Genomic DNA, 18400 nt, shown 5'->3' with positions numbered 1-18400 from the left:
GGATCCCAGTTGCTGGAGGACCACACACAATGGACCCTTAATTTACTCAACAATAGGAGTGTTTTCAGCTCTATAACATGCTGGGGAAAAACATGCTGCCTTTTAACTGTCGCATTTCATGCATAACATAATATTCTAAACTTTTAAGTGGAACAAAAATTGGTAAAACCCTAAAGTGGATGAAGTGGTTAGAAAAAGGCTGAATGGAAAAACTTGTTAATGTTCCCGTCAGACAGCTTGTCAGTTCAATTAAGGCTTCAATTACGTAATTAAGCTCAGCTGAAATGAGGTCTGGAGGCCTCAGCAGTGACAGGATGAGGAAGCCCTGCTCTGGGCTACAATCCCCCCTCTCTGAACTGGCTTCATCACTGCCCTCCTCCCCACTGAGAGCTGGTGTGTGGGGAGCGTACTGGCGCATCATCCAGGTGGGGCTGCACACTGGTGGGGGTGGAGGGGATCCCCATGACCTGTAAAGCACTTTGAGAGGAGTGTCCAGAAAAGCGCTGTAGAAGTGTAAGCAATTATTATTACAGCTACATTCTGACACCCTGTATAGCAGGAGGGCACAACTCTGCCCCTGAAGGGCTTGACTCTTTCCAGTTCTTTTCCCGCCTGAGTCATCATTACCTAACTAAACTCATTACTTTTTAATTGGACAAGCCGAAGCCTGTTCTTAGGAAGCTAGAGGTTTAAAGAGGCCTATAATACCCTTTGGACAGTGGGCATCGAGGACCATAGTAGGGCCCCACAGCTGTATAGACTAGTAGCCCCTGATGCAATCTGACCCCGGCTTAGGAACAGACCGTTTCTCATGGCATTTCCTCCATACATTGTTGTAAGGTCTGAAGGAAGGTTTTGTTGGAACCCCTCTTTAAGGAACAGCTTTGCACTGCAGCCATCCCTCTGCAGCACAGTTCTCTGTCAATTATTTTATCCACTTTTAATTTTTTTTCTAAATTTTAATTCAAAAAGCAGATTTAGTGCCAGAGAGTATAACGGCTCACCTCTCTGGAGACCCAGACTCTTTGAAGTGAGCACACGAGGCAGAAGACTATTATGAGGGTTCTAATTTTGTGATTGGAGCGATATTCAGTTCTGCTCTTGCATTGCGATTAACAGCTCCTTCCCCAGCCTTTGCCTCTCTCCTTGCTGGATTTCTGTAGTTCACCGCCTGACGTGATGTGTACATGTTCCACTTCTCACTTTTCGTCCCCCTAGCATTGAAGATATTGATCAGAATAAGAAACAGGACACTGATTCCGGAGTTGGAAGTGATAATGGAGATAAGCGCCTGTCCGCCACAGAGGTAGGCCTTTCAGAATGTCTTCTGGGTCAGCGTATGTGTTCTGCATATTAACCATGACAGTTTTTATGTAAATATGTGGTGTATTGCTGTAGTTAGTATACTCTGAATGAACAATAGAATAAATATTAGGATGTAGTTGATGACTACTGGTATGTTGTGCTATGTGAGGAAATTAACTTATAGAAACCCATTGGTTTTCACCACATTTTGCAATTAAAGTTTCTAAGCTCTAAAAATAACAATGGTGACATAGCTGCTTTTCATACTACACAGATTAAAATTGTGCAGTTACTACATATGTTCAGCTAACAAAACACAGCTGGTTATCAACGCTAATATTTACTGTTTTTTCTTCTGTGGTCTTTATTATGTGGCTGGTTCTGCATATTCAGAGCAGAAAAAATAGCTTCTGTTTTGGTTTATCGGGTGCAGCATCAGGGTACAGATTTCCCAGAGCGGACACAGGGAGTAATTCAGGAGGGAATGAGAGATGATTGATTCCTTCCTGGGGTCTTCTAGTGCTAGCTAGAGTCTCACAAGATCAGTTCCATGCTTCATTAAGGTGCTAAAACTTTCATATCAGTAAAAGGGTGTCTTTTGCTTGCTTTGTGATAGACTACTAAACTGTATAACACTAACCGAATGTCTGAAAGAATAACAAAACCAGGCATTCTTATCAGAGATGGGAAGGGTAGGATATTATTCACATAGGATGGCCTGGAAGTGAGCTTTTCTTTATTCTGGTATGTTTAATGACTTTGCGGCTCACAAACAGAATGAGGTCACCTAAGCTTCTGTTTGGTGAAGGTCTGTGGGTATACAGTACAGTATATGAGCAAGCACCTGTGTATCCCACCTTTCCTTGTGCTTTCTCCAGACACTATTGTTCATCATTTCTGCAGATCTAAAGGATAGAGGGTAGATCTCCAGAATCAGCGGGCATTCAGATTTATGAAGCTCGCTGCAGCTGAGTGTTTTAACCGGTCAGCTTTGAAATAACTGAGTAGGCATAAGGGAATTAACAGATTCGTAACGTGGTTGTTCGACTGTAAAATGAAAAACCTTTGCTTTGTAGTAAAAGCCAAGCAGCTCTGCTGGGTTTCGTCCCTCTTCAGTCTTTTTGTAGTAAGGCAACTCTGTAAGTACAGTAATTGATAAGTGATGAAAGTGCATGTTAATTCCATGGCAAAATGATGAATTTGTGTCACCTACACTTACGATTAACCAACCCCTGTCAAGTTTATAGAGGCCCTGTTTTTGTCAGTAAGTGATTATCATCAGTTTCTGGCGATCATTTCATCTGTTTTCCGTAACATACCATTTGAGGTTTATTCAGGATGTTGGGTATCATCAAATTATCTTTGACAGAGAGGCTCGTGTCCTGTATGCTTGACTGCTCCAGACAGAGCTTAGAGTTTGCTATTCTCATTGCCCTCTGTCAAGGAGAGGAGCAGAAGGGGAAAGTCCTGTTTATTGTTGAGCTATAAGAGAGTGCAGAGAACTTGGATTGAGTTTAGTACCACACATACACTTCTTTGATCGTTGTTCAGTAGCTGAAGCGAATATCTGTCAGAAATTTGGTTACTGGAGATATGGTTTTGACAGATTTTATGGTTTTTGTTTTCAGTTAAGGATGGAATTGCCTCATGTCCATCCTGCTGGGCGGGCAGGATGGCTTCCTCTCTTTCAGTAACTTTCTTCCCCTCTGGAATTCCTGCAAACTATCTGGCACAGCATCAGCCTTCCAGTCATGGCCTAATAGGTCCAAATCTGCTAGTGTCACTGTTTACAGGCTTATAATGTCAGAGGTGGGGGGGATATGTGTTGTATGGAACTAGGGTGCTTCTTTGCTTGGGATGTGTTTAGAATGTGGATTTTGTCAAGCAAAATGCGCTCTCTGGCATGGCCAGCCACTCACACAAGGAGCTTGGTCTCGTTTCAGCCATCAGACGAGGACAGTCTGAGCCTGAACGTCCCGATGTCTCACATAACGGAGGAGGAGGGCCTGAGTAAAGAGGACTCTAGTGAGCAGATCAGCGCACTGAAAGGTACAGATCAGTATCTCTAGCTTGCAGGGGCTCGTTCAAGCGTGCTGTAATGTGACACGCCGACTCCGTTGAGCTCAGGTGCTCAGCGTGAGACAGGTGCACAAAAGGCATGCCCTGCAGGCAAGGCCAGTACTGTACTTGTGCAGCGTGTCCATGGGAATTAGGCTCTGCGCTTCTGTGAAATGCAGAAAAATGTAAACATGTTTTGTTGGACAGCTGAGAACTGTTACACGGCACACAGTGTCCGGGTTTTTTACAGTGATAGTGAGTCAGTGGAAGTGCTAATACTCGGATATAACAGTTCGGTTTAAGATTAAGATTTGAGAAGACTCTAGGATCATTAAACTAGATGGGCCTCTTCTTGTTTGTCACCATTCTTATTTGCTGGTTTTGTAAATACCAATATTATACAAGTGCCAAAGATACAGCAGCAGTGCACTGATTAGCAATGAAGTAAAAACCCAACAGTTTTGCCACTTCTTTGTAGAGCTTCAGTGCTTCTCATTGTGATTATCATGTTGCAACCTATTTCCAGGGAGTGATAATAGTTAATATTAATACGACCACCAGCAAATACAGTGTGTGTTCATGTATATACAGTATAAATCATATGAATTCAAACTGTAAATTCCCCACTTGCTTTGGGGCTGTGTTGCTGCCCTGCACAGCTGCTTCTGAGCAGCATACTTGATCAGTATAATCACAAAATCATAGGTGTCATGAGAAAAGACAGCAGTGGGTGTGATTAGTGAAGTACAATCTCAGCTCATTTTCTGACTTTGTCGTCTGTTGTATACTGTATGTAGACGCTTATGCTCTTGAAGTAGACTTAACCTAAAGCCTGTCTTCCTGTCTTAAGCAGTTCAGGTCAGTCTTACATTACAGTAACACACTGAGCTGAAGGCTATATGGCATAAATATCACAAGAGCTCAGGACACAGGACATCAGGGGTTTTGTGAATTCTTACCCCACACAAAACTGGCCTGGTCACAAACACAGGAGCTACACAGGAGTAAATTCTGTCTTCATCGTCCATCCTTTATCCTTCCTGATACAGTGATTTAATTATCTGTGTGACTGCACTCCACAGCATCAGTTTCAGTTCTTAAATTAGGTCCCTTGAAGTCTCAAATGGGAATAGAATCAGGGTTTTTTATTTGCTTTTTTTCTAGGCCAGGAATAATATTCTCTCAAAGATTTCAAGGTGCTTTAACTGCTTAGTCTTTTAAATCTTACATACTGTACTATTGTACAACACCAAGGCCTGTGAAGAGACTTCACCTTAGTAAACAAGATAAATATTTGCTATCGTATATGGTATGTTCCACTTAAACACCTGAAGAAAACAATGATTAGTACAGTATTTGTTCAAGGCCAGATTCGTGTTTAAATGCTTTGTTTTTTCCTCTTCCTGTTTTTTCTATAGTGGATTCTGACCAGGACTGTGTGAAACTGATTGAAAACAGTAACACTGAAGTGCGACAGGACAAGCCAGCGTACAGAGATTCTGGCTTGAGCACACAGTTCGAAAGCTACATAAAGGCAGGTCATCAATATTCTTTCACTCTGGTTCCCCACGTAGTGCTCCTTGCAGACCCGCCACCATTGTAAGAGTTCTATAAAGCGGGGTGAAAAAATAAGAATTGGTGAAAGATTTACGTTGCCTATAATGCAGTGGACTAATGTTAATCATTTTGTGGCTTCTGAATTAAGATAAGATGAGCTTTCTGTTGTATAAATAAATCTCGTATACATTCGTATTTGGTGTGAAATCTGGACGAAACTGTTGAAGTGAGGCCATTCATACACCAAAAGCTATATCTTAAATACATATGTGATATACAATACCCTTGTATATTCTTTATTAAATGAACTATTACAAATAAAATGTTGCTTTGTGCGGTGCTATTAAGACTATAGTGTCTTAATAGCTATAGTGTCTTAATACCATACAGTAATACAGTATGGCATGTTTTGAATTTAAGCTAGTGTCTTTTTTGTCTTTAAGCAAGACATATTATGCAATCTGTAACTCATTCTGTTAGCGGACAGTTTTATTCATATAGCTGGGCTATGAAGAAATCTGGAGGTTACTGTATATTTTTAGATATCATGGTGTTAAACTGGTTCTAAAGCAGTCTAAATGGGATGTGTGTTGTTTACTTACATAAGCTGTGGTCTAAGATGAAAGTGTTAACTGTAAGACAATTGAATATGAACTAGAAAAAGCTGCCTGGGTGTGACCTCTAGCTACAAACATGAGATGAATGCATGGCTTCTTCTGCAATAAAGATGAGTGCTGACTCCATTATTTTCAGCTGCAGATTTTCAAAACAAGACCGACACAAGATGAGTCTCAACCTGACCTGACTGTGTTGCTAGAACTATTTCGTTGAAGAAGCTTCAGGGCTTTCATTAAACAAGCCTTGTGTGGACTTAACTCGGTTGATTAAAATCCTGACTTGAGATAAGCCCTCTGCGCAACTTCCCACATTTCCCTAAATGTATTTGATTCTGCTTTTTTTCTCTTGTAGTTTGGACACAGTAGACGTCAGTGTACAGTACATCAGTTTGTGTGAAGAGCCGGGAATGCCCTGTAGCTGGACAGCACTCTTTATAAGCCCTTCTCAGGGGGTCAAGGCACTAGAGGCTGCAGCTGACTTTAGAATTGTGGTTGTAAAGGAGTAAAGACTGATTGTGCGCAGTCCTGGGTTATACTGTACTATGATGTCTTCTGCTCTCTGACAGGGTAGAGCTGCAGAGTTTGATGAGCCACTCAGAATAGAAGAAGACACAAGCTGGACAATGGAACAAATGTGAGGGCCTCTTTTGTGTTTAAAATCCCATTTTCTATTAAAAAGTTCGGAATACCCGACTTCCACTTCCAAATTTCCTACACAGCACTAATCATGCACAAAATACACCCCCTGAAACACGTGCAGGATCAGAATGAGTGGAGCCTGTGGTGTTTAAAAGCAGCCAGCCATTTGATGGTCAAATGGGCAACCAAATTAGCAAGCTTTGAAAGAAATGAATGGCTGTCAGTCCGTTTTAAAAAAAAGAATGAATTACAATTCATGCATTCGAAATCTGTGAAAGGAACCACTGACAATGAAAGATAACCTTTGGTTTTGGTGACTTGAATGTAATGCCTTCAGTGTCTGGTTTTCTTTTGCAGGGCAAAGCCAACAGGTAATCAAGAGATTCAAATTGAAATGATCAACCAACTAAGGGAGGCAGTGGAATTATTACAAGACCCTAACAGGTTAGTTCCTTGAAACCTCTCCACTGAGATATTCAGTCACGATACTGAAATGTTCATTGTTTTCTGAGCCTTATCTAAAAGTACTCAAAGTATAACTGGTGATTTAATGCACGTGGACATTTTGAACTTTTTCTTTCTCGCAACAAAAATCAGAGAGATTCAGTGGCTATTTTTGCTAGCGCAGGCAGTGCTTTACTGTGTTTGTTTGATACAGCCTCACATTAGATTAACACAACATTTGTACTTTGTACTGTCAAAACTAGCTCATTTGTTTTCATATTCAGAGCACTGAAATAACTGCCTTTCCAGAGTTAGAACAGCACTCAGGCCTTTTGGGACACATTTGCTGTGCTCTAGGATGCATTTGAAATGCAGGAAAAGAGTTTTTTTAATAATTAGTTTTATAGGACAGGTCTGATGATGAGCGCTGATTTAGACCAGCTGAAATAATGGTGGTCTGAGGCAGAGCCTTACAAAACCCCCAAACTGCATATATCACATCATGTTACAATCAAAGGAACAGTGTTCAGTTCTGTTTATTTGTCACGTGCACAGGTGCAGTGCACGCACTATTTGCATGTAGGCTGCGATACTGTAACAGCTCACTAATTGATCCTCATTATCTCACCACGCCTCTTCTTCCGCTATTTAAACCTTCATCAACACTGCACCGGTGCTCGGTATCAGGAGAGCCTCCAACCTCGAGCTCACCGCCCCCTCGCGAAGTTTGTTCTGTCTCTTCAGGACTTTCTGGCTTTTTGACCTCGACCTGCTCCTGCTCGGCCACGCTTTCTGTCTCTAGTCCTTCAGATCCCGTTTGCCTCGATACACACCCCGACCTCTAACCTGCACCGGGTCCTGTAACCACCTGCTCTTAGCAGATACCAAGACATTAAGGAAACATCAAAACATAAACACAGAACAGCAGCAACAACAACAAGTTAAGTAACGAGGATGGAACGATGACAGAAACTGACACGACACCTTTCTCTTTTGACTCCATCTGTCCTGCCCTGGCTGGCCGCCAGGGGTCCGACCTCAGTCCTGTTGAATTTCTCACTCTCGCTATGTGTTCCCCAGAGTGAACACGAGCCCCACGGACAGCGCCGAAGTCCTCCTCTACCCTGTGGACACGGTCTCATCGGAGGACTCAGTGCTCAAGTAAGCCTTCTTGTCTCTTGTTGAGACGCTTGCCCATCAGTCTTCCCACGCGGAGCTGGCAGGTGGAGTGACTGTGCTCCTTCTTGTGTTTCCCTGTCCACAGCGGCCAGACCAGCACAGACGGGCCGACCACACCGAAGGTAAGCCATTCCACAGCTGTGGGCTGCTCTCCTGTTTAGGCAGGCCTGCTCACGTGAAGGCGTGTGCCCAGTCCAGTTTGTCTTCACCCTGCTACAGTATTAAAGTGCAGTTCAGTATTCAACTCTGGAGGCAGGCTGTTTACATTGCTGTGGTCTCAGTGCTTTTGCTTTTTGCTTTGTTGTGCTATATATGTATTTACATGAGTAAGTGCTGTCCTTAATCCTGTGTTGTCATGTTCCCTAATCTTGTGTTGGATTCTTTTGGGTTAGGACACTATTCTTGTTAAGAGCCAGAGCTGACAGCAGGATAGGTCTGGAGTTCACAGAGCTTTCCTTGTCAGAGGAAGGGAATGCAGTTTATTTGTAAATCGCAGTTTTAGAATTAGTGACAAAACAAGGCACAGAATAACAGTTTCTAAAACTGTTGTATCATTTGTAATGGAAGTCACAATCTGCATAACAAAATTCTTGACTCTTTCCCTGTGTTGAAATCTTCAAAAGCTTATAGCGATACATAACTGTGTACTGCTTTAAAGAACAAGAGAAAATGAAACCAGGCTTCTAAAAAAACTGGAGCATTTCTTGTAAATGTATCTTATCTTTGCTTGCTGAGCCCTTGCAGTGTTGTCTGGAACTAATTCAAGCATTAAAACCCTTAGTGATCTTTTTCTCCTGGCATTCTTCTTTATGCATCTGCTATTAGATAATACAATCTGAGCCATTTAGTTCTCATTTGGAGACGCATAAAGAGCTGATGAATGCTAAGGTGCTTGATATGTTGTAGAGTGAAAGTTCTGATGGAGGGCTTGAATTCCAGAAGAAGAGGGAGTTGATTCTAGAGAAAGCCAGGCTTGAAGCCCAGCTTGCATGCCAGCAGTTTGAGAGACAAATGTCACAGCAGGTAACGAACGAATTCACTGAGGTAAAAACACCTTCTGCCGCAGCGCACTGCCCAGTGCCAGACTCTAGTCTCCACTCATTCGTGTGTGTGTAGCTGTTGCATCGTGACGTTCCATTCTGTTCACTGTGCCAGACGAACAGGACAGGATACTTCTCTTTCCTCTGCCTGTTGTGTCTCTGTGTTATGTTCTCTGCTTGTAATGGACTCTGAGAAACAATCAGAAATGAAAATGGGCCTCTGTTCATCGGCAATGTGGGTCCAGAGCTAGACTCCCTGATTTTCAATGGGCTTCTGTCAATAGCTGTATGTTAATCAGGTGCGTGGCGGTTCGCCTCTAATATGTTAATGTGGAGAAGTGAGTCTTATTTTTAATAATTTCCTAACCATGTTTCAAGTCTTGCATTGTGCAATGGAACATAACCGAATGATCTCATTCCCATCTTGTTTGTTTTTGATCCAAACAGATAGTTTCAGGAAAGTGTTTTGTAATGGTTTGGAAAACTGTTAGGAGTTTGATGCAAGAAAGACTCCTGATGACCCACAGTAGAAACAGTAACAGTTTGCAGTTTATATCTGTTGCCTAAGAAAATGCCTGTAGTGCCCGAGCAGCTGTGAAAGCAAAAATAACATTTGACGAAGAATAAATGTGATCTTTGTGGTAAGAATTTCAAAAGCATCCAACAATAAACTGATCTGGAACATCAAAATGTAAACAGATCTTTTATGAAATATAACTTAGGCTGTAGACGGGGCACACAGCCAAGAGTGGCCACACAGAGCTACAAAATAATGTGTGCAACCTGAACAAAAAATGATGTTTTTTTTATCTGCAGAGTGACTTGAGTGCACAGGGAGCACAGAGTGAACTGAGGAGGGATTGTGGGGATGGGGTAAGTCCCTGATAAAGCCTTCCTTTTTTCCACACTTTCTCTTCCATTTTATTTCTATGCCTTTCTGTTAGTTCTACCAATTATATCTTTAAAGTGACCCAGATAGAACACTGGCTTTGTGAAGTGCTTTTTTATTAGACTGAAGATAAGGATCTTATTGCACTGGAAATGTATTAGAAAGAGCTCAGGAAGGTTTGTTTTGACGTCTTTCAGTATATCAGAGTCCATTTAAATGTGTCCATTTTGTAGAGATGTATCAGTCTTTTTTAACTTAGAGAAAATGCAGGTTATTGACAAAAACATAAAAACATAAATATACAGTCACTTAACAGGGCATTGGGCCTTCATCGCACAGCTGGCATGGCCTCTGTGCACTGTAGTACAGAGCCGGCCAGTGTCTGCAGGAGGGCTGCAGCACCATTTCTTGTGAAATGTGGTAGACATGACACTGCGTGGATCTATCAAATTACAGATGGGGCGAGAATAATGACTCTGTGATTTCAGAGCTTTTTCTCAATCACAACATTTATTTCTGTTGTATGCTTTTGCTTCATAGGCCTATTGTAAGAATATAAAAGTGTGACATGACAATGATTTCCAGCAGCGAAGTGTTCTGAGTATCTTATCCAGCCGCTTTCTGAAGCGGGAGCAGTATTTGTTCATGGTTGAAGCTTGAACACCTACTGTCTTTTCCTTAATGTTTTCTGTTTTTCCATTTTCTTCAGAGAAACAAGTTAAATAAATGCACTATATATGGAATATATATTATATATATATAATTATTTTAAAATATTTTTATTGTTATAAAAAATCAGAAAACAGCTATCAGAAATGAGAACAAAACACAACTATTCCTTGTATTCTACAACTACAGCTACCGACTCTAAAACTAAAGAACTATACTAAAAACTACGCTTAAAAAGGATAAAAAATCACTCAATCAAAAATCGCGTGACTTTCAACAAAGATAAGAACTGAAAAACATATGAAATATGTACATATCAAACCAAAATAATGATTTCACGAAGATGATGGCTGACCCCCGTGATGTGCGTCAGTCGATTGTAGATATCAGTGTGGATACAGGCTGTGACTGGATATCCTTTCTGCTGACGTTCTGCTGATTGTATTGAGCAGCCTGGTCAAGCTCTCCGAAGGGATGGTTTTACTGGTCTCTCGTTTTACATGCTGACTTCCTTCTTTTTGTTCTGGTCTGTCCAGGGGGAATCGGGAAGCTGTGCATCCTCTCCCTCGCTTAACTCTCCCCCTTTTGGGCTGAGGCCTCGATCAGGTAGGTGCAGACCTGGGTTGTGACCGGGGTTGGGGGGTGTCCTCAAGGGGGCAGCCTGCACTCACAGTTACCACAATTAAGCACTGTACTGCGACGATATAGTGGGTATATATTGACACGGTATATTGCTACAATTGTATTGCAACAGCAGAGCAGTCTGCAGACACCTAGATGAGCCAAGAGGTGAATCTATGTTCGATACAAAGTATATCAATCATGGGTCCGGCATTTAATGTTGCAATTTCAAGGGTGTTGTACAAAATTTAGATAGTACTAAACTGTTTACATAACAGCACATGGCAATAAACTGCTTAACAGAGGACTATGCTGACTTTATGGAGAGATCCTACACAATGTCCACAGATGAAGGTATGAGAAGACTGCGGTTAAGCGCCTGTAATATCGTCCTCTGGTATTAAACAGGACAGTTGTCACTCTTGGTACTGATGAGGGAATGCTCATGAAGGACTGGATGATGTCTGGGCCTGTTACATGATGGTACATCTCGGAAGAAAAGCAGTAAAAATTCTGTTTGGATAAAAGGATGAATGCATTGGATTATCGAGAAGCTTCATATTTCCAGCTCTCCTCTCCCATGGTTTCTGTCAGTAGAACCTAGGCTAGCTCTTGTCCTCCCCGTACTCATCACTTACTGAGTTTGGGCCATTAATCACCTCAAAATGGGACAGAAGCGCCTGGAGCAGAAGAGATTCTGTTAAGAAAACCATTTCAGGGGGCTGTGGTTTTTTTTTAACAAAAATCCATTGTAGAAAATCTCTCCTTTTATTAAAAAAACTCCTTTTCCTGCCAATTGGCATGTGTTGCAGAGCTTATCTAGAGCAAACAAACATCTTGCAGCCTGCCGCTGAGAGACAGGACATCTGTGCTGTGTGATGCCGTGAACAAGCCCAGGCCTGCCGTTCAGGCGCTGGCCTGGAAGCTTGACGCTCCAGCAATGCAGGCCCTCCTAGGCAGCAGCAGTTTTGTTTTAGTGGTTAAGACGCTAACAAAACGGAAAACTGTACCCAGAATGCTTCAGACTTTCAGGGGGCAGAGCGGTTCTGCAAATCAGAGTCTTCTGTCCTGAAGAGCCCATCCTTAATGCCATAAACTTGTCTCTTAACTGGATATTTAGAACTTTTTTTTTTTAAAAAGACCTTTCCGAAAACAAACCGGGTTCTTAGCCCATGCACAATGTACTAAGCTTGCACCGCGGATTGTCAGACACCACCACGAGGATAGACATCTGAAATTGGACATTGAGAAGGGAGTTGTGCTTCAAGCTAATAAAGCCAGATTCTGTAGCTACAGTAACTGACCAGTCCACTGGGAGCTGGATTACAACTACAGAATTGCAGCATCCCAGAATTACTGCCATGAGTCTTCTGACAGCCCCTTTCCTCCTCACAATGAATGACCTGAAGCCTCTGGGTACAGTTTCAAGGAGTCTGCTGCAAACAACTTGCTCAACCTGCTGCTCCATCGCAGTCCCACTGGTTGTAACAATAGCAAGAGGCAGGAGTTTAGTCTTTCCCTGTGTAGCTTTAACAGCTAGCATTAACTGCATGCCATGAAATCAAAATGTAAAAGCACTAACATTGGATTTTTTTTTTATTATCCTCCATGTTTCTGTTGCACTTCTTTGGCACTGTTCCTCTCTGCCCTGTTACCCCCCCGATCGCTGCATGACTCCTCACGCCACCCTCAACGACTTGCACCCCTTTTGCCTCCCGTGTGTGTGTGTGTGTGTCAACTGCTGCTGCTGGTCCCTTTCTCCTTCTCTTTTCTTGTGTGTGTTAATTTTCTGGTTTCCCACTTCTGGGACATGGACCTGCCCTGCCTCCCCCCGCTCCTCCAGAGCCCTCCTCTCCCCCCCCCTCCTCTTTCAGCCCCGCCACACAGGCCCTGACAGGGGATACAGGCACCCTCACTGCCCCAGCTGAAGGAGGCGTGCGAAACAGGGGTAGGTTCTCTTCCTGTCGTACCCGGTCAGAGCTGAGCGAGCGCGGGGCAGCGGCTGAGCCGGCTGGGCCTTGTTTCGGCTCTTCCTGTGGGTTGCGGGTACGAGCTGTCACATTTCAGGTGGGGCTGTAAAACCGCTACACGGGAATCTGCCCGGTCCAACAGCGCGACAGGGCTGTCTCGGGCCCGTCTTCTAGCTTCTGCTGAGTTTGAACAGAACTTGCTGGGTCAGCTTCCTCTGTCGGTGTGAGCATGCGCAGGACACGGGGCTGCTGGCTCGTGGGGAGGTTTTTCTGACGTTCAGCAAATGTTTGTTATAAATATGTGTCTACGTTAATTCTGGGTTTCCGCTCATTTCTTTTGGGAAACGTGGCCCGTGGTTGTTTATTCTGCTGTCGGCAATCCCAGTAAGTGTAGGAGACTGGACGATCAGATTATCTGGATTTTTTTTGGGTTGTCTTTCTGTCTTACGTTCACTCAAAACAATACTGCTCTCCCAATAGCTTTCCTTTCGCAGCTGTGTCCCGTAGTGAGTCTCGGATAGTGACTCAATGCTTCCGTTTTAAAAAGTTCCTTTTTAGATTGAGAATAGTCAATTATGAAATTATTGTTTTTGTTTCCAAAACCCATGACCGCACGCAGGGGAGAAAGACCATCTTGTCGCGTATCACAGGCAACTCAGCCCCATACTGGGGGTTCAGAGCTCACTGACAGCACTGTGTGCCTGCAGATGACCGGCGCTTAGAGAATCCGAGTCTCAGCAGGCTAGTTACAGGATGAAGGTTCGAACCCGTGATCTTAGAGTTTACCCCGCACTCAGGCCTCGCCAGTTACTGAAATCAATCCCAGCACTGCTCTGTGGTTCAACTAGATGTGGTTGGCATGACCTCCAGACCCCTTCCTTTACCAGGTGTTAGTTACTGTAGCACATCAGCACATCTCTAGATGAGGCTTAATGACCCCTCACCCCGGCTTCAACGTGTGTGCCATTGTTTTCTGAATGCTCATACTGTAGGACACTAATGGTTGATTTAGCAGAAGACTGGTTGATTTAGTTTCCCGCTACAGACAGAAAAAGTTAGCCGCAGTTTCAGAGGTTCGTACGCCTCTTCCCTCTGTCTCTGAGGAGCGTCCCTGACTGCAGCCGAGAGTGTGCTCTGATACGGGCTGCTCAATACGGGCAGTAGCTCCGCGGAGGAAGGGCCTGTGTTATCTAGAAACTGTAGATATACATTTGTGGTGAGTGTTGGTTCCCAGCAGTTAAGCATTTCCCATTCACTCAGTGTACTGTAGGTGTTTCAGGAAATATCTCTGGGAGGACAATACACTCTCCACTTTTTACCCAAAGCTGGACACATTTTCGACCCATTGCTGAGAGGGCTTGCAATACATTTCGACACCGGCTTTGTGAGTTCGGGCTTGTGGGAGTAGGCAGCAGCCCGAGCTCCTGGGACCTCCTGGTCAGGGTTTGGAATGGGAGAGCTGCGGAGACAGAGTGCCGCTACGAGTGGTCCTGGGGGACCAGCGGGCGAGACTCTCCCCTCCGGACGTCCGTTTCTGACCCAGCGCCTCAGCCTGGTGACTGCTGGGGACATTGTCCTGTTGGAGGTGCTGTCCTTTAGACGAGGCGTTTAAAAGAAGTCCTTGGTCATGAAAGATCCTATGAGCACCTTACATCACTCTGGGCTTGAACAATCTGGACTTCCCACAGCTCTCCTGTCATTCAGCTGGTGAGGTGTTTTCTCATTCTTACCTGATCTTTTACGTTAGTGGGGCCTCTCCTGTGTGTAAAAGCACTTCGGGGATCATTTAGGGCAAGAGCTGCTGTATAATGCAAAGAACTGTTATTAATTATTAACTCCAGGATTCAAGGATTTTCCTGTCTCTGCTCTGTTATGGAGGAACCCGAAGTGTGAATATACACTTGTGGTGAGGGTGAAGACAGAATTGTTTTCTTCCATAAAAAAACATTTCTCTTGTTAACCTTGGGTGAGCTGTCCAAGCCTATTCTGTGGACTGCACTTCATAAACTGTCCTGCGCATCTCACTGGTTCAAATGCCGGCTTTAACCGTGTAAATACATCTGTAATTTATTTTGCTGATGGCTGTCATGTGTAAAAGTGGGCGAAGTACACAATGCAGAGCAACATTAACACTGTCGGCATACATTGTTCACCTGCACAGGGCCGGTTCGCTCACTGTTTGTGAATGGAAATAACCGGAAGAAAGTGCTGACTGAGAGAAATGGAAAATGAATTAATGGGTAGCAAGGCAGCATCATCATAGTGAAGTGAACTGATGATCTCTGTACTTTACAGCCCCTCACACAGAACAGTGCTTTAGCAATTGGTCTGTTTCTATTAGCTGACATTGGCTTGGGAATACAAGGTGTCCTTACTGTTCTTTCCGCTGGTGTTTCAAGACATCTTGTGATCGTGGCTGTTCCTTTCAGTCTTGCAGAGCTTTCCAGGTTATAGATTTACCCACAGCGTACTGACGTACAGTATGCACCCATCAAAGATAAGCAATCAATAACACAAAACACCTGCATCAGGTGGAGATGACCTGCTCATGAATCATTAAAGTGTTACCTTGTGTGGCAGCACCTTGTCTTTCCAGGACACGGGCATGGTCAGTGAAAATAAACACCCGAGTAAAGACCCAGTAAGCCCCTGGATATGAAGCCCAGGGTTGAAATCTCACCCTCTGGGAAAGGAAGAGTGTTGGACTGAGCCAGCTGTTTAAAGGACAAGGGCTTGCTTACGGGTGGGCGTTCGCAGATCTTTATTTATTGTGTCAAGGCTGATTCCAGCTCTTTTCAGTATCGTTTTTGGCCCCGTACCAAAGACGTTAGCGTGTATGAATAAAATTGTTGTTTTCACATTGAAAAGCTCTCAGAAAAGGATTTTTAGTCTATCGGGGGATAAAAGGGGGTTTATTAAGGGTGGCATCGTGGAGCAGTTGTTTGAGCTCTGGAATCCAGAAAGGCAGGTATGGGGTCAAATCTTGGGCGAGACACTGCTGTTATTGCTTTGAGTGTGATACTTTATTTCGGTAAACTCCAGCAATTTTCTAACTGTTTATCCAGTATAGGGTAGCAGGGGAGCCGAGCCTATCCTGGCAAGCAGTGGGCACAAGGCAGGCTAAACTCTGGATGGGATGCCAGCCCATTACAGAGCAGACACAGACACAAACACTGACACGTACACGTTCACAACCAGGGCCGTTTTAACAGATGCCAGTGAACTTGTTGGCATTCAGGTCCGCCCCGTGTTCGTGGAGGTTTCCTCTGGGTGGGAGGACATACAAACTCCACGCTGACAGCACCGAACGACTCACACCCAGGGCTCCAGCGCCGTGAAGCAGCAGTGCCAACCACTAAGCTGCCCTGCGGCCCTCAGTCGGCGAGCAGTCTCTGAAGTCATCACTGTACACGAGCATTTTGTGAAAGGGCTGATTGAAGAGCCTGCCCATGCTTTCCGAGGGCAGAGACGCCCTCCTTGCGTGATGGAGCATTATGACTGCTCAAGCTGTCCAAGGCAACGTCTTGAGTTTGCGGGACAGAACTGCGTCGACAGTTTTTCCAGTCCCTTTGCGGTAGAGTTTATCTATGTTTGTTTTCACTGTGAGTTACGTTTGGTCCCTGGGGAGAAAGTAAAACAAAACGGCGTGGAAAAATGTTGCGATATTTCATCCCCCAGCACAATCTTTTGAGGGCAGCCAAATGTGAGGGCCTGCTGACTCCCGGTGGGCCTTCCGGGACGTTGCTGTCCGTTGCTGTGGAGCGTCCTGGACAGGAATGTGCTGTTTCTCAGGGGTCAGGCCAGCTGACCCGTGTGCCTCTTTTTCCACATGACCGAGGGTACCCTGGTACCCTGGCATGACACCGCACTGCTCTGTCCTTGACTCTGGCTGGCAGAGGCTATGTTCCATGATGCCAGTCTCCCGTCAAAAAGCACCAATTTTCCGCCCGCTTTGTAAGTGCGCTGCAGCATAGCCGGCACATCATTTGCATGCGAAGGCGGGCTGCTCTGGTAGCTTTTACAGTGCCCTAGTGTTGGAAAATATTCTCTTTCACGATGTGTCTATCGTTTTTTTTTTTTGCTTTCGGCCGTCTTTGTGACAGGTCAGGTATGATACATGTTGCCCTGCAGACCAGTGATAAGGAATGAAGCGCAAGATAGCAGGGAATCCTCAGTTCTGCTTGTAAAGCCCACACACCTCCCCTTGTTTTTAGCTTGTTACCCATCAGGATGAGGCTCACCTCTGATGACGTCTGTCCTCTTGTCTGGCAGAAGGCAGCCGAGCGCTAGATGAGCTTTCTCTGACTCGTCCATATTCTGTAAATGTAACTCTACTGTTATTCCTCTGAGCATAATACTTTAATTTGGTCAACTCCATCCATCCATCCAGCTCGGCGTGGCTCTGTCCAAAATGAGGATTAATCAAGGGTATCTGATAGTCTACCAGAAAAAGTGCAAATTAAAATGTCAAGTGAGCCTGCCCAGTAAACTACTCCGGGGTAGCACAGTGGCACAGTGGTTAGGAATGCTGGCGTTGCGGTTCAGGGGTCCTGGATTCAGTTCCACAACTGGGGTACTATCTGTGTGGAGTTTGCGTGTTCTCCTTGAGTTTACCTGGATTTTCTCTGTGTACTCTGGTTTCCTTCCACAGTCCAGGAACATGTTGGCAGGTTGATTAACTTCTGGGAAAGTTGCGCCTGGCGTGAGTATGTGTCTGTGTCTTTCTGCGCTGTGATGCGATGGCCAGGGTGTACCCTGCCAGTTGCTTGCCAGGATAGGCTCCAAGTCTCCTGCAACCCTGAATTGGATGAAGAGGTTAGAAAATGGATGAATAGATGTTACACACCATAGCCTAGCATAGCCTTTCTTGTGTAAGGTTTAGACTGTCCCTAACATTTCTTCGTAATCCAAATCTTTGTAATTTACATTGGAGGAAATTCAGAATTCCCCAGAGGCTGACCTGTCCTCCACACACATCCCTAAATCACTTGGGCTGGAAAAAATTAGCTGACAGATTCTCCTGCTCCCATTCCGTTGGCAAAAATGAAAGAGCAATAAATCTCTCTGACGACTTGTTATATAACTATGCCTTTCAATTAACAGCTGTATAAGGCTAGTGTAACTCAGAATAGTTTAGAAATTCTGTTCAACAGCAATCGGTTGTCCTGGTGAAGTCAGAGACATTCTGTTACTTTAGCTGTTTTTTTCTCACTTCTTACTTTAAAAAATCATCAATGTGTAAAAACCAGTGAACGTTAAAAGGGGTCTTTAAAGTGTAACATGTTCCATGCTTGTCCAAAACCAGAGCATATTGAAAATTAAATTATATTTGTCTCCTCAAAAAACTAAATCTACCTTAGTTTACTGGGTGTTATCCAGAGTTCTTGGGTGAAGTCAGGACTCTTTCTTTAG

The 18400-nt window shown here is 44.1% G+C and overlaps 1 protein-coding gene across 5 annotated transcripts in view; it reads left to right on the top strand.

Moving 5' to 3' along the window:
• lrch1 (leucine-rich repeats and calponin homology (CH) domain containing 1) overlaps positions 1-18400 on the top strand; it is an 81574-nt gene that overhangs the window by 49984 nt on the left and 13190 nt on the right. For 2 of the 5 annotated variants that reach the window (XM_015364285.2, XM_015364284.2), the window contains exons 7-17: positions 1219-1306; positions 3249-3354; positions 4782-4897; positions 6104-6171; positions 6534-6620; positions 7701-7781; positions 7885-7921; positions 8706-8822; positions 9656-9712; positions 10934-11003; positions 12862-12966. In XM_015364285.2, the coding sequence (XP_015219771.1) occupies positions 1219-1306; positions 3249-3354; positions 4782-4897; positions 6104-6171; positions 6534-6620; positions 7701-7781; positions 7885-7921; positions 8706-8822; positions 9656-9712; positions 10934-11003; positions 12862-12966 (932 nt within the window). The remainder of the gene's footprint in view (positions 1-1218; positions 1307-3248; positions 3355-4781; positions 4898-6103; positions 6172-6533; positions 6621-7700; positions 7782-7884; positions 7922-8705; positions 8823-9655; positions 9713-10933; positions 11004-12861; positions 12967-18400) is intronic. The other 3 variants (XM_006639205.3, XM_015364286.2, XM_015364287.2) reach the window with 2 other exon arrangements.

The sequence above is a fragment of the Lepisosteus oculatus genome, chromosome 15 (genome assembly GCF_040954835.1).
Source record: "Lepisosteus oculatus isolate fLepOcu1 chromosome 15, fLepOcu1.hap2, whole genome shotgun sequence".
Classification (NCBI taxonomy): domain Eukaryota; kingdom Metazoa; phylum Chordata; class Actinopteri; order Semionotiformes; family Lepisosteidae; genus Lepisosteus; species Lepisosteus oculatus.
Note: the sequence above shows the minus strand (reverse complement) of the source record. Positions and strands in the feature narration are given on the sequence as shown.